General features: G+C 42.9%; 2 protein-coding genes across 3 annotated transcripts in view; one reads left to right on the top strand and one right to left on the bottom strand.

Moving 5' to 3' along the window:
- FAM151B (family with sequence similarity 151 member B) overlaps positions 1–25,306 on the top strand; it is a 102,672-nt gene that overhangs the window by 44,458 nt on the left and 32,908 nt on the right. The window lies entirely within an intron of this gene.
- Positions 20,235–25,306, bottom strand: part of ANKRD34B (ankyrin repeat domain 34B) — a 12,767-nt gene continuing 7,695 nt past the window's right edge. Inside the window, exons 2-3 of one of the 2 annotated variants that reach the window (XM_006039471.3) lie at positions 22,721–22,849; positions 20,235–22,111 (exon numbers count right to left, since the gene is read on the bottom strand). In XM_006039471.3, the coding sequence (XP_006039533.2) occupies positions 20,507–22,063 (1,557 nt within the window). In that variant the 5' untranslated portion in view covers positions 22,064–22,111; positions 22,721–22,849 and the 3' untranslated portion in view covers positions 20,235–20,506. Of the gene's footprint in view, positions 22,112–22,720; positions 24,312–25,306 lie in introns of those variants that run through there. The other variant, XM_025214758.1, reaches the window with a different exon arrangement.

Genomic DNA, 25,306 nt, shown 5'->3' with positions numbered 1-25,306 from the left:
CAGGCTAAAGAGTCCCAGGGCTCTCAGCCTGTCATCGTAGGGTCTGCTTCCCTGACCTCTGATCATGTGCGTGGCTCTTCTCTGGACTCTCTCAAGCTTCTCCACATCCTTTTTGAATTGTGGAGCCCAAAACTGGACACAGTACTCCAGCTGCGGCCTCACTAAGGCCGAGTACAGGGGGAGAATGACGTCCCGGGATTTGCTTGAGAAGCATCTATGGATGCAAGCCAGCGTTTTGGTCGTTTTACTAGCCGCCGCATCGCATTGCAGGCTCATGTTCATCTTGTGGTCAATGATGACCCCCAAGTCTCTTTCTTGCATAGTGCTAGCCAACATAGCACTGCCGAGCCTATAAGGATGCTGCGGGTTTTTCTTCCCAAGGTGGAGAACCTTGCATTTATCGGTGTTGAACACCATCAGATTCTCGTCCGCCCACTTGCTGAGCCTGTCCAGGTCAACCTGGATCACCTGCCTGTCTTCTGGTGTGGATGCTTTTCCCCAAAGTTTGGTGTCATCAGCGAACCTGGCCAGTCCGCTTCTGACTCCAGTGTCCACATCATTAATGAAGATGTTGAACAGTATGGGTCCAAGGACAGAGCCTTGGGGGACCCCACTGGTCACAGGACACCACGATGAGTGACTTCCATCAATTACTACCCTCTGGGTCCGACCCCGGAGCCAGTTTTCCAGCCAGTGGATCGTGGAGGACCCAAGGCGACAATTGGCCAGTTTCTCTAAGAGGTGATTATGGGAAACCAGGTCAAAGGCTTTTCTGAAGTCAAGATATATGACATCAATCTCTTCTCCCTTGTCCAGGTGATAGGTCACCTGGTCGTAGAAGGAAATGAGATTGGTCAAGCAAGACCTACCCGCAACAAACCCGTGCTAGCTATCCCTTAAGATGTTGGCGTCGGCCAGTCCATTAAGGATGGCCTCTTTAATAAACTTTTTATTGACTACATACAATACAAATGCTTCCAGAACTTGTTACACCACATATTGAAAGTTTTAAAAAGGATGAGCAAAGGAAGCATAGTACTCAAATAATAGACTGGAAGGGACCTCAAGATTCATCTAGGATTTAGGATTCACTGGATAAAAAAAAAATAGGTATCTATCCAGCCTCTTTTAAAGCTTTTAATAAAGGAAATGCCACAACTTCCCTAGGTAACTTTTTCCATTGCTCTATGGAAACTGTGATTAGGACAACTATAATTAGGACATTTTTCCTGATATTTGATGTCAGTCTTTGCTGTAATTTAAGCCCACTGTCTCCTGTCCTAACCTCTGTGGCAAAAAGAAGGCAGCTTTTAATTTTCTTTATAGCAGTCTATAAAATGTTAAAACCTCTATCCTGGCAGCACTTAGTCCCTTTCTCCATACCAGACGTGCCTAGGTCTTTCGTTATGCAGGATTAATTTAAATTCTTTACTTCCTTCATTGCTCATCTGTGGATTCTCTAGTTTCTCCTTTAACATGTGGTGCCCAAAATGACTCCAGCTGAGGTCTAACCAGTTTTGAGTCTTCCATGTCATGCACAATGTGTCAGAGATCCTAGCCTGGAGTAAGGGAGTCTTTACATGTGCTCTGGAGTGGAGTGGGGAGCACTTTAATTGGAACGGCTCCTATAGCATGCATTGGAGCAGATGTCCAGCACGTGTGTAGGTGCCCTAAATACCTAGGTAGCTACACCTGCCTTGGGGCTTTTGCTGACAAGCTCTGCCCTAGCTAGTTAACCAGCTGACTTCCTGATTCACTGCTGGGAGCTCGGTCTTCCCATTTATTCCCATCTATGGCAGCAGCTTTCAGGGCAGCAGTTCTGACTGTATTCTGTTTCTGCAAGCCTCTTGATCCCTGTGCTTGCTGGCTTTCCTGGTTCCTGACCTTAATTTTGGCACTGTTCCTGGATTCCAGCTTTGGATTTCCCCATGAATGCTTCCTGAACTTGCTTAACTCTGTTCTCAGAATCTGACCTGTGGATCGTACCATGGATTTGGTAACTCAGCATCTAATTTCCAGACTCTGTCCCTGGGTTTCCAGACTCTGTCCCTGGATTTCCCTCTGGATTTGGCAGTTTGGCTCCTGAACTCTGAACCATTCCCTGCCCTTCAGTGGCCTAATCATTACAACCTAGTCTTACACAATGCTTCTGTTAAATCAACCCAAGAATGTATTTGCTTTTTTGCAACAGTATCATATTGATGACTTGTATTGACTTTGTGATCCACTATAATGCTCAGAGCCTTCTTGAAAATGCTACTCCTATGCGAGTTATCTGCAATTCAGAATCTGTGCCTTTGGCTTTTCAGTCCTGTGTAGCACTGTCAGAGACAACCGTAGCAGGGTGCAGGGCCCTGGGCAAATCAGCCTGTGCAAGGCCTGGATGCAGTGTTGGTGGCAGAGGTGGGGAGGTGGTGGTGGCAGGCAGCCAGACACAAAGCCGGCCCAGTTCCATGGGGCCCCCCCAAAGCGATGGGGCCTGGGGCAGTTGCCCTGACATGCCCCCCCTGTCCCCCCCTCCCCAGGATAGCTCTGAGCACTGTACATTTGCCTTTCAATTTCATTATGCTTTTGTAACCTAATTCTCTAACTTGTGAAGTTCCCTTTCATTTTAATTCTATTCTCCTAAGTGGCTTTCTCACTTTTTTTTAATCGGTGAATTTGATCAGTATACCGAGTAGAAAAAAAAGAAAAACAAGACCAGAGGACAGATCAAAGCTGAGTAAATGTATCCAAAAGTTAGGCAGAAGAGATGAGTGAGGTATGCCAGGAATTAGAAGATAGCAAGAAAAGGGCAATTTAATTAAGTTGTTTGCTGTATTAATGGATTTTTTACTCTACAAACAAGAGTGATTAATCAAAGACAGGTGAGAAAAGCATAGTTTCATAGTTGGCAGGGTTGGAAGGGACCTGAGCAGATCATCAAGTCCAACCCCCTGCCATGGGCGGGAAAGGATGCTGGGGTCAACTGACCGCGGCAAGGTGTCTATCTAGCCTCCTTTTGAAGTCCCCCAGGGTAGGAGTGAGTACTACTTCCCTTGGAAGTTGGTTCCAGATCCTAGCCACCCTGACTGTGAAGTAGTTCCTCCTGATATCTAGCTTGAATCTACTCTCCGTCAACTTATGGCCGTTATTCCTTGTTACTCCCGGTAGTGCTCGCGGGAACAGGGACTCTCCCATTGCCTGCTGGTCTCCCTTGGCCAGTTTATAGACGGCCACCAGATCCCCTCTCAGCCTTCTCTTGTGGCGGCTGAACAGGTTCAGATCTTGTAGCCTCTCCTCGTAGGGCCTCCTGATCATGCGAGAGGCCCTCCTTTGGACCCTCTCCATGTTATCCACATCCCTTCTGAAGTGCAGTGCCCAGAACTGGATGCAGTACTCCAACTGCGTCCTGACCAATGTTGCATAGAGGGGGAGGATCACCTCTTTGGATCTGCTTGTGATGCATCTGTGTATGCGTGACAAGGTGTGGTTGGCCTTCCTGACTGCGTCCCCACATCAGCGGCCCATGTTCATCTTGGAGTCTATAATGACTCCAAGATCCTTTTCTGCCTCTGTGCTGACGAGAAGGGAGTTCCTCAGCCTGTAGATATGCTGCTGGTTCTTTCTCCCCAGGTGCAGCACCTTGCACTTGTCAGTATTGTTCTCATTTGCCCACCCCTATAACCTGTCCAGATCCACTTGCAGCCTAACCCTCCCTTCTAGCGTGCCTACTTCTCCCCACATCTTAGTGTCATCCGCGAATTTGAACAAGGTGCTTTTCACCCCCTTGTCCAAGTCGCTGATCAAGATGTTGAACAGTGCAGGCCCGAGCCCTGGGGGACCCCACTGCCCACATCCCTCCAGGTCAAAAATGACCCATCTACTACCACTCTCTGGGTGCGGCCCTCCAGCCAATTGGCGACCCATCTGACTGTGTAGGCATCAACACCACAATCTCCTAATATTTTAACGAAAATGGGGTGAGAGACCGTGTCAAAGGCCTTCCTAAAGTCCAGAAAGCCTACGTCCACCGTGACACCTGCGTCCAAGGATCTTGTGACCTGGTCATAGAAAGCCACCAGGTTGGTCTTACAGGACCTGCCTTTAATGAACCCATGTTGGTTGCCCCTAAGCATACCCTCCCCTGCTTGCCCCTCGCAGATGTGCACCTGGATGTGCACCTGCAAATGAACTTACCATAATACTATGAGGAACTGCACGAAGATTAACCAATATAATTTAATAAATATTTGACAGCTGAAAAAGAACTACAGCCATGAAAACTGGAAATAGCACTTGCAATTAAAAGGATCTTGAACAAAAGAACACCAGATCTGGACGACGTACCCAAAAAACTTCTAAAGCTGGGCTGAGAAGCAGCATCCCTCTTTGTTCTGTCAATTCTGCTAGTTTTTTAATTGCAGACTTTTGTTTTCATGAAGACTGAAGTAAAGCATGGAACAGTTCTGCCTTCCTAATGTCTTCCAGTGACAGCTCACCTTTCTCATTGAGCATTGTTACCCCTAGTTTCCCTGATTTTTTTTTTATCTGATATTTTTGTAAATTTTGTAGATTTCTTTTTGCCTTTACTATCATTTGTGACTACAGTAAGATTTCCATTTTTGTTTTCTGCTTTTGTCCCTACATTTTTGTGCTGTGGCTCTGTACAGTGACATGTCTTTTCTTCTGTTCCCTGTGCATTTATCTTGGTTTTGAAGATAGCCTGAAAGCTCCTTGTATAGCCAAATCAGTCTCCTGTGGTTCTTATTTTTTCCTTTGTACTAAAATAACTTGGTATTGAGCTGCCATTATTACATCTGTTAGAAAATGACAGCCCTCCATTGGATTCTTTTTCTAACCCCATCCTCTCTTTTAATTTGTTTATCCATGGGACCTTGTATTTTCTCTGGTTTCTCCTTTTAAATTCAGCATCCTTGTTTTGCTGTACTCATGTCTTCCTTTCCTTAAGATCATTAATTCTCTCAAATCATAGTCACTTGTACATTTTTGAGCAACATTTGCAACCATTTCATCCCTATGGTTCTTCTCTGCACTGTCAGATGGATGTTCTCTAGTAAGCAGAAAAGCATATACAGGAAGAACTTACTAAAATACATAAACTAATAATCTCCTACCTCAAGTCATTGCCTGGGATGGTAGTAGTGTTCCTTGACAAATACTGAATTCTAGTCCTTTATTATAGGTGAGATAACAATGAACAGGGATAATTTGCTCTTCTTCCTTCATACCCAAAAAAACAATTTTAAACGCTATGCATGTTGGTAAACATTCTATTTAATATAAGAGCCAGCATAACCCTCCATTGTATATAGTTGCTGGGTCCAAAATGCATAGATTTTTTTAATATACTTTTTCACATTCAGTAGGAATCTCTGAATGTGCATTTTTAGATTATTTTAGTTTGTGTATGATTGGGGGAGAGGAGTTTGGAAGCAAGGGTGAAGTTACCACTACTTTGTCTAATTAATCAGTGGTTTTTATTTCACTCTGTTTTGAGTTGTTAGAAAATTTAGAACTAGCTTCAACTGTTTCTTTGCCAATGCTGCTTTCTCGGTCATCTTTTTAAAGCTCGCAGTAAGAATTGCAGAAGTCAGAAATAATTGTCAAAATGTGTAATATGTTTGTTTTACTACAACTATAACCTACCTGGACAAGAATGCTTTTTTGCATGGAAGTATCACTTCCATGTTTAAAATAACCTACAGTAGGGCTTTTCAAGCATTTCTACTTCATGTCTTTATTTTTACACAATTGAAGATGCTTTGATATTTCTGACTATTTTGTCATACTTTACTTAGGACCTTGTTTTTTTAAGTACACTAGCATTTCAAATACAGCCCATTGCTATAAGTAGTTAGACCAGATATCTGGTAGCAGTTTTCTTCACTTGGTTTTAAGCATAAAAGAAAAATTATCCTATTAGCACTGCCCATCATAACCAGGGATCCTGGCTTTCTCTGAGAAAAAAATCCCCAATTTTCAGATTTTAAAAAAAGTAACTCAAAATCCACACTTTTCTGTGTGGTTTGGGTTTTTTTGGGGGGAGGGGAGGGTTGGTTTGTTTGGTTTTTTAATGAAACACCACTAATATCGATAATGGTATTTCATTTTAATCACAGAAAAATGTGAATTTTAGGTTACTTTCGATTAATCCAAAAATTGGGTATTTTTTTTAACAGAGAAAACCAGGATCCCTGGTCATAACTAAACAAAGTAACTGGATCACAGTGACTTCTGCTAAAAATAAGGTTAATGGGATGAACACTTTTCCCTGCAGATTTCTGCATCCTTATCTGAGTTTAAAAACCCCCTAATTTTCCCACAGCTTATCCAGCCATCTGCATCTAAGAAAAAGTTTTGGTCATGGTCAGCATTGGTCCAGCTGAGTTATTTCTTACTCTTACCTCCCAAAAAAACCTCCCAGTCTGAACCAGCATCCTTATAGCAGAAGGCAAAATTGAATTCTGAAAATGCCAATAGAATGTTGCACATTAAATGACTAGAGGTGCCACACTATATAGCTTTTATATATTTTAAAATGATAATGTTGAATGGAAAAGGTAAAATAATGAGTTGGTATTCATAGATTCCTAGACTGTAAGGCCAGAAAAGATTGTAATTACAGTCAACAATTTTCAGTAAAGATGTTTTTACATGTTGGCAAATTTTGGTTCTTAAGGGAAACCTAGCAAAGAGAAAACTGGGTTTTTGGCATTTTCCTCATTATAATGGAGGAAACAAAGCTTAAAAGGCTTTTCTGTTTTACTTTTGTAGTTAGTATTTTATTGCTGCTTCACTTTTAAATTCTTGTCTTGTATGTTTTCGTTGAGTGATGTTACAGATAACAGGAAGATCAGTAGGACTGACATAAAACATCATGCAAATACAGTCCGATTAAGAAGAAAAGCTATTTTTATTCAGTTTGTATAAAACAGGTGTAAACAAGAAACAAAAACATATGATGCCTTCCCCAGAAAGAAAAATTGAGGTATGGATTTAAACCAATATAGTTAAAATTGTGCAAATGTGTGACATAGGAGCGTTGGGTTTTTTGCTTACATTAATTTGAATTCAGTTGGATTTAAATTAAAACAAAATAAACCACTCACTATTTCACTGATTATAAGAGTCTCCCACATAGGAGTTTGCAGTGAGTTAGCTACATTGGATTAAATCGAAATGAAATTAAATTGGTTCAATTTACTTGTATAAACAAGCCTGTAAAGCATTTGAGAGAAAATGTTGTCTTTTTGTTAAAGAGTCAACTCCTGACTCTTTCAGTTAAGGCCTGAGAAACCTCAGACATGAAGAACATGAGGCTTGTGCACATTTCCTTAAACTCTAAATTTTATTTATTTTATAAAAAGCAGAAGAAAAATATTTGAGGCTTTGTTTTTGCATCACACAGCAAGAACAACAACAAAAGAAGTGAACTGCTTTTTACTTTTAATACTGACTAATGAGCATCAACATTAGACACCACTTCTGCAACAATGTTGCTGTAATGGCAAATTAGTTACATAATACTTCAAGAAGTACTTTTCTTTTAAAAAAAACCCAGACATTGATAACTTCCTTTTGTGATCAGAACCTTTTGCAAATTGCTATTTCTTTTGAGGGTGCACAACTATGATTAATTATGTGTATCAACTAGAAGAAAAAAAGAAATGAAGATGTATATCTTCTGAAGGGAAGTCTCTAGATCATAATTATCTGCTGATTTTCTTCTGGGCAGTATCTAAGATAATACTTAAAAGCTTTTTTATTAAACTCCAATCAGAAATGTATTTTTTTAATATTTAATTTAACCTATTTCATTCCTTTTAGTAGATGAACAGAATTCATCATTGTAGTTTCTATAATGGTAATTCAACATATACAAAGGGAACAAAGTACTGTATGCTGTTTTCATTATATAGTCTCTGCAGTCTTTCTGTGAAATATTTTTTATATCTATTTCTACTAGCCGCCTGGTGTATTGTTACATATTTTGTGATGTTCTCTTCATATAATTTCTGTAAAATTCCTGTGTAGTCTCTCCAGTTATTTCTGGTTCAAATACAGGCTGATGGAAAGCCCACTGAAGTCACTGGGAGTCTTTCTATCTTCATAAATGAACTTGGGTCAGACCCTTATTACAAAGTATACAGATTGCTTTACATATTTGGGGGGGGGGAGTGGAAAGTCCTCCAAACATGTTGGTGAGGATTTTTGGTGACATCTTTAATTGGACTCAACGGTATTGGGCACAGACTGCCCTTCTTTAGGTCTAGGAGAAAAGCAGACATGTCTTGAGATAAATACCAGAAAACTTATCGAACATGTCTCCTTACTATACTGTTGGTCTCATAAAAGATAAAATGAAAAAAAGCCTTGCCTCCTATATATTTCCTGGACAATCACAGCTACATCATCTCTCCAAACCTTAGCCTGTTGGTCATACAAGTTACTGTCATTTTATAAACATTATATTTCAGATTTCACTAAAAAGTAATTATTTTGGATAAAAATATTAATTGCAAGAAATGTTAGCACTTGGCTTAAATTAAACAGGCAAAAGTGGATTTTCATCAGACCAAAAAGATGACACTTAAATTAAATTAAAGATTTAATTATTTATTATGCAATCTGTTATATTGAAACCTGTTACTTGGAATGTGCAAATGTTCAAGTAAATACACTTGGCAAGTTTATAGCATAGCTCAAATTGGTATAATAAGCAGAAGTAAAAAACAGTAATTTTGTAATATTTGAACACTGAAACAAAGAAAATCTTAGGATGAGAAGCAGATCAGGAAACCTTTTTTTTAGATTCAAATTCAATGTTTAAAGATTTCAAATAATGTTTTTTCTTTTAATTCTTCAACATTTTTAATTGGTTGGTTATGATGTTATCAAAAGTAATATTTATTTTCCCCTTTCCAAAGAGTGTAAATAAACCACTTGTGTCAGAGGATTTACACTTTTACCTCAGTAGGGATTTGACCTAATATGTCCTACTGAATGTAATTTTAACTAATGAATTAAATGGAAACTAACTTTCCTATTACTGATTTATAGCAACTTGGTATAATCTCACTTCCACACAGGGCCTATCACAGGTGGGGCCAGGAGGGCCATTTGGCCTGGGCCTCTCATTCACAGAGGGCCTCAGATTTAGACTTTTGACGTTATCTCCAAATGAAGGTTATACATATAGACACAGAGATACACTGACAGGATTGAAAGAAGAAAAAAGCTAGAAAAGCACTTGTTAAATAAAAAAGGAACATTAATTACAAATTACTGCATTGTATTTTGAGCCTCAAAAAATGGAAGTGGCCCGGGCCTCTCTCGACCTCTGAGAGGGCCTGCTTCCACACCTTCTGGGTCTTGTGCGCCAACATGGTAGGGGCAGGGCAGGGCAGAGCTCTCCTTAGATTAATGCTTTCTGATTGCTTGAAGCAGATCAGCATTTCACCTTTCTGATACTAGTTACATGTGCCTTTCAGCAAGTCTCTGAATTGTTATGTATGGAAAACCCTTCCTATAAGCAAACTCGAAAACAGTATAATGCAGAAAGTGTCTCTGGAGAGACCAAGTGTCAGATTCTTCCACATCAGCTCCCCATTCCAGACTACATACATTGGTGGTTACTGGAATGAGTGCTAGTTGAATTTGGAAGTGCAGCCATAAATGGATATTGTTCCTGATTGTCATTAGCTGCTAGAATAGAATGTGAAATTAATTTGTATTACTTACATTGGGATTATACAGACTGCTGAAATTTTCTTATGTGGGAGACTTCCATGTGACTTCCATGTGACATCAAAGTCTGAGCTAAGACCTACTGTTCTGAACCCATTCTACATGGGTAGGATGCTGCATCTTTTCATGGGGAAGGAGAGCTCTTAGCTGAGTCACATCTCCCATATCCTTACTTCCACTTACCTTGGCATAAGAGCAGATGTACAAAATAGTTACAGAGCAACTGATGCATGGCAGGTCTCTTCCCCTTACCTTTGTTTCACTCTATAATTTGTTTTCTGTTGATGCCATTAGATGATCAGTATGGAGCAATGGGTAAAAGGCCTGGTAAAATGTATGCAAGATGCTGTAAGGAACAGACTAATTAAAACATTCAAAAGCATTTCAAGGACTGTTTCTTACACCCCACAGTGCTTAGCACAGTGGATCTGCAGCTGAGAACCTTATGTGCTACCATAATACAAATGATTAATAGTAAAAGCTTGTATGGAAGAACTAAACATTTGATTGACAGAGACTATAAAACTGTCATGAAGTCATCTCTTAAGGAAAGATTGTGAGTTTACATCCATATTTTCAAATACCCTTGGGCTTCCTGCCTTCTCTTACCACAACAAGAGATGGATAAAACCTCTGGAGAAGAAAATTGCATACCCAAGTACTAAATGAGTGCACAGTAACAACTGCAGTCAGCGTCTTGTGTAGACGCAGCCAGACTGTCACAAAATAGGCTGGCCAGGAATAAATAATTCAGTTAACTGGAAAGTAGGGAGATCATGAAAAAATTCCCACATTGCTGCCATTTTTTCAAAGCAAAGGGGAAAAGCAGATCCGTCAAAATAGATGATAACGAAAGATCAGATATCTGTGATGAGTGAGCATTTGCACAACTACACCTTCAGTTTTAGGTAATCATCTTGGGCCATACCTTACCAGAAGTCCTGCCCATAGGTGACCATACTTCTCCCTCGGAACTCTTCCTAAAGACTGAGCAGAAAGCTGACAAAAGTGTGATCAGTAGGTATCTCATACCTTGAGTGGCCCTTGTAAGGCCTTGTCTCCAGACGTTGCTCTGTTGGCTGCCTTGTTTTGTCTCACTTCGAACTTCTGCTCTAGTTTTTTTCTCCATCTTGCCTCCACCTCCCCAAGTCCTTGACCTTTGGCTTGCTTTCCCAGACTTTGATTATGACCCACTCCTGTTCACAACCATGCTCCAACCAGACATGTGCTAACTGTGACACTCAGAGCCCAAGCCTGATCTCTAAAATGGAGGTAACTGGAGGTTTCTTGGAAAGTGACATGGTGTGAGGAGTTTTTTATTTTCTATTAGAGTTGCAAAAAAGTAAAATGACTTCTGACATGTCCCTTCCTGGCAGTATGAGGCAATAGTGAGAGTCCTTTGAGGCTGGTATCCGAAGATTTTTTTTCATCTTTGTTAAAGTTTTGGTAGTGTTAAAAAGCTTATTTGATTTCCTTTAAAGATTGCAATTATAGGAACATCCCAAGAGATAGTATTATTTCATTGCTGTTTAGCTCTCTTACGTAGCCCACATAAACAGTACTGCTTTTCTTATCAAAAATAGAAGAATCTCTGGGGAAAAAAATAAATTTAAGACCGTGATTTAACTTCTTTAAATTACCCTACATAGAACACATTCAGGAATTTGTCCCCTTAGACTCCTTGCTTTAATAATGACCCCCAGACAAGATATTGAATTTGTATCTGTAATGACTTTTATGTGTATATATAACATAGTTGTACGATATTTAGAGATTGCAAATCTGGTAGTTATGAAAAACATTTTGCCTGTTACCTGGCAGTTTATTGTTGAATTGTTATAAACAAGGCATGTCTACACATGCCGCTGACTGTGCAGTTGGTACTGCGCAGTCATTTAGTACTTGCTAAAGCAAGTGGGTGTGTCTGCATGAGCTGCTACACTGCATCACCGTAGTGACAAGCTGCAGAAGTCTAGCTTGTTGCTATGGTGACGTAGAATTGTGGGTGCATTTGTCATTGTGCCCATGTCTACGCGAGACACTATGATGTCACTACTACGTCACTGTAGCTCGTTGCTATAGCGACAGAGGGTTGAAATGACCCGTGTTCCGCTGGCGCGGTGCAGTACTGGTGCAAGTACTAAATGACTGTGCAGTACCTGCCAGTACTGCACAGTTCTAGTGGCGCATGGGTCATTTCTGACCTTATGTTGCTGTAGTGATGGCGTCACTGTTAGTGCCTACCAATGCTATGTCACCGTAGCGTCTCACGTAGACATGCCCACAGTGTGGGACTATTATCACAATTTCATTTTTACAAGATTACTAAAAGATCCAATAGTAGGGTAGCACAGGTAATGCTACCTGCTCTGTCTGCTCCTGAAACTTCCCATTATAAATCCAGTTTTACAGTTGCATATAACTTTGCCATACTTTAACCATTTGAGGTGATTTTTGTCATGTCAGCTGCCTGCCTCCAACTGTATTTTAAAGTTTCAATAAGTATAGTCCAGCACTTTTGTAAATAAGATTAGGGGAAAATGTTTTATTGCTCAAGTTAAAAGAAAAATTTACAACTCTTTAATTCAGAGGCTCTGACACCTCCAGGCTTTGAATCAAGAACTTGGAATGTGGGAGGGGGTTGACTTCTCTTTGAGAGATGCTTTTCTTTTTCTCTGAAAAATGTCCAAATTTGACTAAGTTTATAAAGCATCGACAAATCTGTTCTATTTCAATACAGACTAATTAGGCAAGTAAATTATTTGTAGATACCATCTGCACTGAGTTTGCTTGACTTCTTTTTACAGCTCCCATTTGCTGACTGGAGCGTGCCTGTTCTGTTTCCAAAGAGCATCTGAGCTTGCTACAACACTATGGCTGCAGAGGCCAACCGGGATTTCCCCTGCAACAGCTGTGGGGCTAGACACCACTGCTCTGTCATGAAATCACATTGTAGGCGGTAAGGAGAAACATGAAGGAAGAGAACTGAATGCAGGGAGTGGGAGAAGAATTGGACAGGGAGGGAGGAGTAGATAGAGACAACAAACCTGAGACAAAACTGATACAGGCTGGGAAGGATATTGATGCTGAGAGGGGTTGGGCAAAAATACCAGGACCAGGCATCAAAACAGGGGGACAGATGCTATGCCAGATGGTGAAGCTAAGATCAGACAAGTCAAAGTGGGGACTGGCAAGGCAATAAGGTGATAGGGTGAGGAGGCCAGGAAGGAAAACTGTGACTGAGAGCCTTAGTTCAAAGAAGGCTAGGATTTGGAGCCCAGAGGACAGGGAAGGGATATCTAGGCAGGGGCCTGCTGTTGGCAGGGATGACTTGAGATTTTTTTTCTTTTTTGGAAAATTTTTCGTATTTCAAGTCAGTTAGTAGAGGTACACTGATACATTAGTCCATGTTGATCTGCACCGATAAAAGGAAAATTGACATTATCAGCCATCAGCTTTTTTGGCTGATGTGGCTGATAATGTTGCCAATAAATGCTGTGTGTATGTGCACAGCCATAGCATACACACAGCCAGGGGTGCAGCCCAGCAGCTTTAAGAGCAGCGTCCAGCTAGTAAGTCTGGGGGGGGGGGGGGGGGGGACCGCCGGGGTAATGGATGCAGGGAGGCTGGGGCAGGGGCAGGGGCAGGCACTGCACAGCCAGGGCAGAGTAGAGCGCGTGACAGAGCCACAGCTCATCTGTGGGGGTGTGGGAGGAGGCACCATTCCTGTCGCTGCACGCTTCCCCAGAGGAGGTATGGGGGCAATGTACGCCCCAGATCTGTGTGTAGGGTGAGGGAGGGCTGCCCGCTTGGGGCTGGGGGGTGGTGCTGGGCTCTTCTCAATGAGGGGGCTGGGGCTGTGCATGAGGCGGGCGGTGGCAGCGCTGTAGCCGCCCCGCCATAGCCCTGTCCTAGCCTGGTCCTCCTTGCAGGGAAGAGCCTAGTGCTGCCCCTGACCCTGAGCGGGCAGCCCACCCTCATCCTACACACAGATTTGGAGGGCATATGCCCCCCATACCTCCCCTGGGGATGCGCACAATGGCAAGAGCTACCCCTGTGGCTCCATCTCATGCCCTGCCCCAGCTGTGCAGTGCCTGTCTCTTCCCCAGCCCCACTCTCTCCCTTACCATGGGGGCCCCGATCTGCCACCTCATGCCCCTTTCCCCGCCCAACAGACTTACCAGTGGGATGCTGCTCTCCAAGCTGCCAGGCTGCATATCAGGAATTGGATTGGTATCAGTTGATATGGTTTGTTAATAATCAACCATTGGTATCAGCCCAAAAAGTCTTTATTAGTGCACCCCCATCAATTAGCCAAATCAGTTCCAAATCCTCTTGATTGAGCAACACTCAATCATTCAAACACCATGTGGCGCTATAACCAGTAAGTGTCCTCTCCCCCAGACTTTTCAGCCTGGAGTTTCAGATACTCCCAGACCCATTGTCAGGCATCCTGTGTGCAGGCCCAAGCCTGGAGGCTTGGGGTTCAGATGCCCCCAAGTCTCACTTGCCCTTAACCAAAGGCCACAGGAGGAGGCCCCCATTTCCATAAAGTAGGTGTGTAGCCAAGATCCTCCCACTGGAAGTGGGCCAGTGGGAAGCTAATCACAAGACTCCTAAGACATCTTGTCTGCAGTGCATTGGCCTGGGGTGCACCCTCCACTACACAATACCATTTAAATTCCTTGGTTCAGGTAACAGGCCAGTGCAGCGACTATACTTGATCTTATCCCACAAGAGGAATTGAGATGGATGTGGCAGTGTGGTTGCACGCCTCACTTCAGCTGTGTCATGTGAGCTCTTGGCATGGGTTCTGCCCAAAGCCCCTTTCTGACAGCTCCAGAGCCAGTGGGGTAAGCTGTTACTGAATTCAGTGGGAATGAAATGGAAAGGGAAGGGTGAACAGCAGCATCATGCATCCTTGGGCTCCGGAGCTACATGGAAGTATGAGCTCCAGGTAGACCATGGTCTGATGGGGTGGTGAGCTCAGAGCTCACTGCTCGTGCAGAGCTGTGGAAGGAGTCCACACTGACCAGGGAGTGAACTTAGAGTTCACTGAACATGTGCGGCACAGCCAAAGTGCTGGGATCACACCCCCTTTGCACCATTCCTAGATATGCTATTGGATACAGGGTATGGAGGCTGGTACTGAATGGGCAATGAGATTAAGACAAGAAGCATGAATGGCGGGGAGAAAACTGGTTGAAAAGGCTGGGGGCAGACAGGCTGTCAACAAAAGGATTCAGCCTTGGACATAACAAAGGCAGAAGTGTGTGTTGTAGGGGAATCTTTTTCCCTGGCCCAAATGAAAATGAAAATTTCTTTTAGTCTATTTGCTCACTGTCAGCAAATAGCCATGAATTGCACAGGTAACCTTAATTCTGAGGTTTCCGAGTGCTTGATTTTTCATTCTTAATATTATTTTAACATAACTGTATACACGCAAATGATTGAATAGAAACAGCATTCTGGATCAAACAGCTAGTCACAAAATGCAAGTTAATACATATTTTTTCAGAGCAGATGTTTGTGGGCCCTGCATGGAACAGGGTGGTAATCATGCTCAAATATGGTAGAAAGGAGAGTACATGTCTATACTGCATAATTTCTTCAGCCATTATCACACCATATGCATATGTGGTTCTATGGATGCTAAACCATAGTAGCTAGGGAAAAGACACTTTTAGTACCACAAACATTTCTCAAACCCACATTTGCCTGTGGAAAAGTCCCTCTGAAGTTGAATTAACAAAATTTATATCAGTGGACTCAGTGCTCACTTTAGCAACACAAGGGAGGGCACAGACAGAGCTGTATCACTTGCCCATCCAGACAGTTACCCCCTTCTGGCAGGGGTGGGCAAAATATGGCCCGCAGGCTGGATCCAGACCACCAGGCCATTCTATCCAGCTTGTGGGGCCCCTAAAAAATTTAGATAATATTTATCTGCCCCTGGCTCCTATCAAAGATGACAGGAGCCAAGGGCAGTAGGACCCAGGGGAAGCCACGGCAGGCTCCTGCAACAGCCTAACAGAGGCTTCTGGGTTGAGATCAGGGGGCTGTTCGTGCCTGTACTGGAGCAGGAAATTCAGGTAAGAAGCAGGGGTAGGGAAGGACTGTGGCGATCGCCCCAGTCCTTAGGGCCAGGCTGGCTCCTGCTGAGTTCCACAGTCCAGCCATGCAGCCAGCAGGCGCGTGGTGCAGGGCAGTTGGCGGGTGGGCAGCAAAGTGGTGAAAGCAGCAGCAGGGATGGCACCGAGCGCAAGTGGCGCTTGGCCAGGGCAGCAGGGCCACAGCGGCAGACGCCAGTCACCACAGCAGTGAGGCGGAGCAGCCCTTGCAGCTCCCCTCAGGGCTGCCAATGTGGTTGTGGCAGCCATGGTGGAGGACGAGGTGGGCTCGGCTGCTGCTGCCTTGTCCTTGTCACTGCGCTCACAGTGCTGTGCTCTGCCTCTGCATGCAGCCGCTGCTGCAGTGGTGGGTGGCTGCCACCAGGTGATGAGACCAGGCAGCCACCGCTGCCACAGCCCTGCCTCTGTGGCCGAGCACCACTTGTGCTCAGCACCATCCCCGCAACAGGCCGAGGCAGCTGGAACTGCAGCGATTGTGCAGCAGCAGGAGCCAGTGTGGTCCTAGAGGCAGCAGCCGTGCAGGGAGGTGGAGCACAGCTGCCAGGCACTGTGGAAGCACTGTGGTGGCAGCAGCTGCTCCCACAAGTGGCACTGCACATTGCCTTGAGTGCAGTGATAAGGTAGCAGCAGCCGAGCCCACCTCGTTGTCCTCTTCCACTGTAGTCATCACTGCGAAGCCCCACAGCCACCACAACCACACCGCTGGCCCCAAGTTGTGCCACAAGGGCCGCTCTCTTTTGCGCGGGAGGCCAAGGTGCACCACAGTTGACCCAAAGCCACCAAGCTGTTGGCCAGTTCCCGTCTCTCCCTGCTGGCAGCCCAGCCTGGCTCTATAGACCTCTGGCCCACCTGCCAGCTGCCCCGCATAATACCATACCCATACACACATCCACACAAACCCCCATACCCACCCACCCACAGCTCCCCACAAAACACTCACCCACCCATAACCCCCTGCACACCCCACACAATATACAACAGTAAGACTGCACTATGAGCTGTTATGCAATCACTTCTAAATACAGCACAAAACACACACAAAGCAGGACAAAAATATATCTTTTTAATTAAAATATATTATTATGGGTGTTTGATTTTTAGTATATCATTTGGGGGTTTTTTCCCCCTAAGATGGCAAAACCTCTTCCCCAAAGGAGTACTTCCAGGGGCAAGGGGCGGGGGGGGACTTCCAGTGGCAAAGGTCAGAGTTTAGGGATGGGACTTCCAGTCCCAAGATGGCAACCAGGGGACGGGGCACCTGTCAAGGGGTGGGGCTACCCATGCGGCCCTCGATACCTGGAGCTTTCCAAAACTCGGTAAGCCCTCTGCCCGAAATAATTGCCTGCCTCTGCCTTATGGATTAAGGGACCAGGTCTGAGCATAAAGAAATGGATTCCATTTTTTTAAGATCTGTAATTGTTTGGGGACAAGGTTTACTATAGATTCTTAGATTTCTCACAAATACCAACCATTCCCCTCTCTCTTCCACATAGCTATTATTTTCTTCCTTTGGAAGTTATGTTTTGTGAGTTCTGAGAATTATGAGGAAGTCTTCACTGAAAGGGGACATGATATATGTACTATTGAAATGTTCATATACAAATGGCATGATGAAATAATATTACAACTATTCATTAGGAAACAGATTGTGATGCTATCTGAATTGAAGCTGAAGCTGTAATACCACAGATATCCACTTAATATTTCCAGAAGCAAGTATTTAGTATCATTATAGTTCATATTATGCAACTACTACATCAGTAAGACTCACTTCTGTATATCATATCCAAATTAACAAATAAAAGACTGTTACATTTTTAGAGGCCAGGCAATAAAATGCCACATGGAAACCTAATTTTAAAGTGTTCATGGAGTTTATACAAATACCAAAGATAGATGTCTGGAACAAGAAAGATATCTGGAACCATGCTGGAAACCTTAAAGTACAATTTTTTAGTCCAACATCTGATGGAATTGTTATCCAGTCCTTTGGTTAATAAGTTACACCAAGTTCTTTGCATTTTTTAACACTGCTGGCAAAATTATAACACACAGTACACTTGTTAATTTTCTAATAGAATTACATTGGTTTGTTTTTGAAAAAAGCAGTTCCTTTATGAAAACAGTTACTTTACACTAGTTTTGTAGTATGTTTTGAATTAGAATTACTTTATACCTCTCAATTCTGTTCTCCTTTCCTCTCTTGTAACTTCTACTACTATTTCTGTTAGTTTTTTTAATGTAGAAAGAGGAGAATAACTTGACTCCCCATTGTCCTATGCTTTATGAAGTCATTTGCAACCATGCAAAATGAATTTACACTGGGTGTCAAACCAAATCAGAATAGAAGTGTTCTGTGGAAATGATTACAAAAGATGTAGGCAATGGAGAATCAGGCCCATAGGGCTAAAACTAGAAAGGGTTTAACCCAACTACCATTTTAAGCATCCAAGTCCAAAGTTTAGGTGCCATAGCGGCCCTCAAAATCTCTGCTCAGCTACTGCCTACACCTGCAGATACTTAAAGTTCCCAGGGGATTTTACTACCAGAAATGTAGGACTGCTTGCGGATGGTTAAAAAAGAAAAGAAAAAAAGTGGTGTTTTATTTTAAATTCTGTGCACCGCTGCACTGAGCCCAGCACATGTCCAGAAGAGACAGCGTATTAATTGGACCCGGCTCGCCCAACATCTGTAAAGATTGTGAGCTTTAGTGGGGCTTTTTTGGCACTTTGATCTAATAGCTGATTGAATCAGCTTTAGGTAAAAGCACCAAAAAGCCCCACTGAAGTGCCTGATCTATACAGATGCTGTGGAGCCAAGTCAAAGGAACATGCTGCTGCTTCTGGTAAATCATGGGGGTGGGGTTTGGTTTTTTTTTTAATGTCTGCAAGCAGTTTAGGTGCTAATGTTCCTACCAGCAAGCATGGACACAACAGCCCAAATCTTGTTACGATGTGTCAGTGTTGCTCACTGCCCTAGTTCATGCATAAGTCCCAGTGGCATTCCCAAACCAGACATTTTCCTGCATGTTATCTTCAAGCCCTTATCCAACAAGCATTCTCGGAGGAGGCCTCTAGCAAAATAAGTCTAGGACAAAAGAAACAGTACTGTTAGCTCAGTGATTATGCAATTGTCTGAGCAACGGAAGCCTTTTTCAAATCCCCACATTGCCCAGTTTGGAGCAGAAACTTAAAACTCATATCTCCCCAAGCTAGGAGTACGCACTTACTAGCAGCCTACTGAAGTATAGGCATCTGTATCTAGTGAAGCTGCTTCACCCTATGCAAGAAATTTTAAGCAATTCATGGAGCAGAAACTTGGCTACCTCCCACGAGTCCTAACCACTAAGCTAAAAAGTAATTTTCTCTCTGGCCAAATGAACAAACATTTCATTATTTAAGCAAACTGAACAGCTCTGATGATAAAGCTTGAGAGAGACTAATTTCAGGATATCCAATAATCTTGGAATTGAACATTCTGTAGGGATTTAAGAGAGTTTAGAGGAGGAACTTGAACTCAACTGAGCAGATATTAAAAAATAACCCCCAAACTCACCCTAGCTATTTTGTGAGGAACTCTCACTGTTTTTTCAAGAGACCTGGGTTAGAAGAGGGTTCATGAGTGAGAATCCCAAGTGCAGTTAGACACCCAACTGCCTTGGATGGTGAGGCTTAAGTTTTTCTAGGGTAGCTTAGATGGCTCCTTGCTTAGTATTCTAGCTTCTGTGAATCCCATGTGTTTGTGCCTAAACTCTCCCTATGCACTGCATAGGCAGCCTAGCTGCCTAATTCAGGACCGCATGAATTCCTCTTGGAGGCAGGGAGCCTAAAAGTTAGACACTGCAGTATTCATTCTTTGGATTTACCTCCTTGTATTTAGGATTTTGTTATAAAATTTATGTCAAAACACAGTATTACAAATATCCATTGACTTGCAGAAAATAGCTGCAGTGTAACCCCAGCTGGGCAGGCTTATTTTTCCCCTCACTGGACATGTCTACACATGCTATTAGCGTGCATGAATAAGCTCCGGAGCTTATTGATTTGGGGTTTATTGCTCTTGGGTGTGCCATCTGAACGGTTGCCCGGGAGCAATTAACTCTGGATCAATAAGCTCCAGAGTTTATTCATGCATGGCTTGGGGAGCCATGTTAGAGCAGCTTTGGCTGGCAGGGAGCTCTGGGGAGTCAGCCTACCAGCCTGGGGCTGCTTCTCCCAGCTCAGTGTGCTGCGGAGGGGCTGGCTGGGGCATGAGGGAGCTTCAGCATGGGGCTAGCTAGCAGGCAGCCCCTGCACTGAAGCACCCTAATGCCCAGTCATCCCCTCCAGCGTCTAAATGTGTGCTGTTGTGGAGGTTTTTTTAGTTAACTCCAACCTAATATGGGCTCATGTGTAGATGCTGAGATATTTATTGCACAGTTTATTAGTCAACTGTGCAGTAAAGGTCTCATGTAGATGTGCCCACTGAATCTAAAATATTACATTCATCCCAAGACAGAGGGCCATCCAAAAGCTGCCTGGTAAGAGTTTATAGGGTACAGAGGTCTTTGAATGGTAAACATGATTGGAAATGAATAAGGCTGTATATATCTACATATTGTATAGATTTGTTAACACTTTAAGTTGTCAGAAATTCACTAGTTGCTTAATCTGTTCAGTTTGTAATGACTGCCTCCTCAACAACATTCTTGTACTTTTGGACTCCTTGGGAAAAGCAGGTGCTGTTGGAATTAGGGTTTTTTGTCCACAAGAAACCATCCCAGAAATCTTGTTGCTAAAATTAATATCAGGAAGTAGAGGATGGGGATTCACATTTAAAGGAGGAAGGAAACCAGGTCTGGTTTGGGCAATATGATCTAGCAGGAGAGCTCCTGAACCACGTCGCTCTAAAACAGCATGATTTCTTCTACTCAGAGGACCAAGAGGTATGTTCTCCAACAATTCCCTGGAACTTGATAACAAGGATGAAGATGGAGAGAGAATCCTTTTCTTTCCTAGAAATGACTTGCTATCTTCTGTGGTAGCAGGACTCCTAGTGGTAGTTAACTGAGAATCAGAGCTGTAGTGATTTGCCCCTAAGCTTCTCTTTTGAATAATACTTCTCAGGGTTGAAACAAAACTCATTTGAACTGAATCTGAATCCCGATCCACTGAAATTTCACCCTGATTATGTTTTGCCTCAGCATAAAGTGACTGAGAATTTATCTCATCATATGATAACTTTCTTGAACCAGTTTGATCAAAGGATTTCAACAGATGAGCAGTATCTTTTACATCAATACTTTGGTGCCTGGTGATATATCTCTTGGATAAAGCCAGACTATTGATTTTAAAAGACAGTTCTTCCTCTGGAGTTATATCCTGAAGTTCTTCTTGTAAAGAGGAAATTTTATTCTGATGGAGCAAGGAAGGAGAACTCTTTATCCAAGGCTCAGACTGCAGACGTTGCACTGGTGATAACTTGGATCCTCCATGTGTTAAATTAGGTTTTTTAGTGGGAGAAACTGAGTTGGATATATCTTGTTTGTTTCTTGGATGATCCAGCTCCTTAAAACTAAAGAGAGCTTTTTCTTTTTCACGTGAACTCGAAAGTGGAGATGGAGATGTTTTAAGTTCTATTTCTGAGGGAGAAGTGCAGGCATTTGGAGAATGACATTCCTCAATGTCAGCTGGAGGCACATTCAAGTACTGTTTAGTGGTTTGTCTTCCAGATGGAGACTTGTCTGTTGTAATAATGATTACTTCTTTTCCTCTTGCTTTGCAAGCATTTAAGAGAACTTTCAAGGTCTCCTTATCTTCAGAGTTTACTGCATATACAAGTGCAGAGTAATTAGAATGATCTTGTAGACTTGGGTCAGCTCCACTTTTCAGCAACAAAGAAACCACTTCAGGGCCAGCTTTTTCCAAACAAGCATGCATCAAGGCTGTCTTTCCAGATTTGTCCTGTATATTTGGATCGGCCTTATTTTCCAGTAGATATTTAACCATTTTTGCTTTGCTGACACTCTGATGGTCCACATGCTTAGTTTTACAAGCAATCATCAAAGGGGTTTCACCTCTGTCATTACTCTCATTAATGTAGGCTCCACCTTCTAACAGTAGTCTTGTGAGGCGAAGTCTGCTTTGATAGACAGCTTTTATCAAGGAGTTCCCATCAGTTGACACTTCTACAGCTTCATCCATTGTACCAGTCTTTTACTTACACTTTCCTTTCCTAGCTGTTGAAAACACCTAGTTTTCAGAGAAAGTGAATAGGAAAAAGATTAACGAGCCTCTAGTTTCTCCAATTAATAGGATTTTGTGAACAAGAGTGTCTCTCATTAAGAAGTATTATTCAACTTAAAAACCAAAAACTGAATTAATGTCATATGAAACAATAAAGATACAGATCTACTAGAGGTATAACTGTAAGAAACAACTCTCTTTCATGAGCAAGCCTATGTTATTCCTGTACCAAACAAACATAGTCTTAGTCTGAACTTCCTTATAATGTTACACTAATTTTTCACTCAATTAGCATTTTCATGCAGTTCCACTGACTACAGAGCTACTCAAGGTTTATGCAGATGGCCAAAAGATCAGAATTTAATCCTGCAATATTTTTTCGTATCAGCACTAGATACTACATCACAGTGACCCATTCATAGAACTATAATGTAAAATATCCATAACATAGTTAGAAAAATAAACAAATGTATAAATGAACCCAAACAGCAGCAAAATATCAAAACCAATCTCTAATAAAATATTTCCATATTAAGATATAGTTATTGAAAACTGTCACAAAGGTGGGTATGGGCATCCAATATAAAAATAAAACTATTTCTGAATGTACGATACCTTCCTTGGGTTGCTTTGAAAATGCACTCAGATGTAAACGGAAGCAATGGAATGAAATATAATATGCTCCACACATTGTAGGGCTCATTCCCTGAGAATGGTCAAATGCCGGCCCATAGAATATCAACCCTAAAAGAAAAGAAACACTTGTTAAAAGCAAAAGTAAAACAGTCACATTTAAGATCTGGGAATAAGTTCTTGTTGAACAAAATCAAACAGTGTATACTATGTGTAAATAATTCTTTATGTATATATTGATGATAAAATTTATTTCTGTGTTTCACCAATGAGAGGTTACTACTGTGAAGAAAACAAATATTACAGTTATCAAGATAGTTGTAAAACAAAAATAGACATGATTTTAAAAAAAAGCTTTAAAAAGATTAGTCTGCTCCCAATACAGAAATAAAAATATTTCCTTATCAAACTTCTCTTTTTCCATTTTGAAAACAATATATTGGTGTTAGTTTCAGTTGCAAGTAGGTAAATAATTTTTTTGGTTACATCTTTCTTTATATAATAGCACCATACCACCAATGGATGCATTTAATTTGAAAGGACCTTTACTTAGCATAAGACTTTAAATTAGTTCCTATTCTTGCTATCAAGATCTGCTTTACATTTGTGTTACTTAGGGTCAAACCAAAGATTGTTGAAATGAAGGTCCTCCAGCACTAAAAAATTATCCCTGGCCTGTTGTGCCCCAGTGGCTGTTCCGTGGATTTACCCCTCCCTCTTCCCAGAGCAATTTCAAGAGATAAGGTATAAAGAGAGCATATACAGTGGAACCGTCTTGCACTTTCATATAGCTTTGACTGCTCTCCAGTTGTGAAAGAAAGGGAGCTGATGATTTGTTACCATATTATAAGAAGCTGTGAGGAAACTATTTCCCTGCATATTTTTGATCTGCGAATAACACTGAAATATATAATTGCTTCTATATTTTTCATTCTATGATTCTAAAAAATCATAGAATTGGAAGAGTTCTCAAGGGTCATCTAGTCCATAGTTTCTTAATCAGTGGTACGCGTACCCCTGGGGGTAGGCGAGACACAGGCAGGGGGTACGCGGGCGCGGAAGACCCCTGCAGCAAGGGGGCATCGCCGCTCCCCTTGCTGCCACCAGGTTCATGTCTGGCCGCTCACCCCTGCACCCCAAGCCGGTCACAGGCTACTGCAGGAGGGAGAGGGTGGGCACACACATACCTGTGCACTCCCCACTGACAGGCAGGTAAGTTTCTTTCTTTTTTATCCTGCCTGGGCTTTGGTGGGGAGGGCGGACTGAGACCCCCACAGTGCAGGATGGAGTGTGGGAGGGGCAGGGCGCTGTGGGGATTGCCCCACGACCCGGCCTGTCCGGGGCCCTGTTCACTGCGCACGGGAGGGCTGGCGGTGGCATTGGGCTCTTCCTGGTGCTCGGAATGGACTGTGACAATGGGAGAGGGGCTGCTGCCTGCCCCCACAGTCCCGCCACTGCCGAATGTGGGGAAAAGCCCTGTGCTGCCGCCAGCCCCCCACCTGTAGCCAGCCTGGGCTCCATACTGGCGACTGCATGCGCCCCTCAGAGCAGAGAGCGGGGGAGGGTTGCGCTGCCTCAGACCCTATCCCTGTTCTCTGCTCTGAGGCGCACATGCTGTCGCGGCTGGCACAGAGCTGATGATGGGGCTCTGGAGCCGAGCGCAGCTGTTTGTAGCCAGCCTGGGCTCTGGGGCAGGTGCGCATGCAGTCGCTGGTATGGAGCTGATGCTGGGGCTGCAGAACCCGGTGCAGCTGCTTGCAGCCTGCCCACTGCAGCTGCCCAGAGCCCAGGCTGGCTACAGGTGGGGGGCCGGCAGCGGCACAGGGATTTTCTAGGCTGCGCTGCCTCAGGGCCCCCCCACACCGTACGCTTGGAGCTGCGGGATGCATTACCACTCTGTGTGATTTGTAATGAGATTTGTAATGAGACATTGTCTAATCATTGTATGAAGCCTTCCCTTCTGAAAAGGCACCTTCATATTAAACATCCTGATCTGAAGGACAAATCAATAGATTTTTTCACAAGAAAATGTGAAAGTTTGAGAAAATCAAGTGCTGCTATGAAATCATACTTTGTGCTCCCTAAACAAGCTCTACAAGCTTCGTTTGAAATTGCACACATGGTAGCAAAAATGAAGAAACCACATACCATTGCTAAGAACTGTGTGATTCCTACTGCTATCAGAATCACTGAAATCATGTTTGGCAAAACAGAAGTAGATAAAATTAAAACCATCCCACATTCAAATGACACCATGACAAGAAGAATTGATGACATGGCAGAAGGCATAATTAAACAAATTTCAGAAAAAATCATCCAGAAAAAAGTTCGCTTTACAGTTTGATGAATCTACAGATGTGTCCAACTATGCACAATTGATGATGTTTGTCAGATACATTGATGATGAAGACAAGCAAGGAATACAGGAACAAATATATGGCTGCAAAGAATTGGACACAAAAACAACAGGAGAGGACATTTTTAAGATCTGAAATGAGCACATTGTAAAAAATGGATTGTCATGGGAGTGGTGTCTGCGTGCACAGACAGAGCAGCAGGGATGGGAGG

This window comes from Alligator sinensis, unplaced genomic scaffold, assembly GCF_000455745.1.
Source record: "Alligator sinensis unplaced genomic scaffold, ASM45574v1 scaffold541_1, whole genome shotgun sequence".
Taxonomy (NCBI): Eukaryota; Metazoa; Chordata; order Crocodylia; family Alligatoridae; genus Alligator; species Alligator sinensis.
The sequence above is the reverse complement of the archived record's forward strand: the minus strand, read 5'-3'. Positions and strand labels throughout refer to the sequence as shown.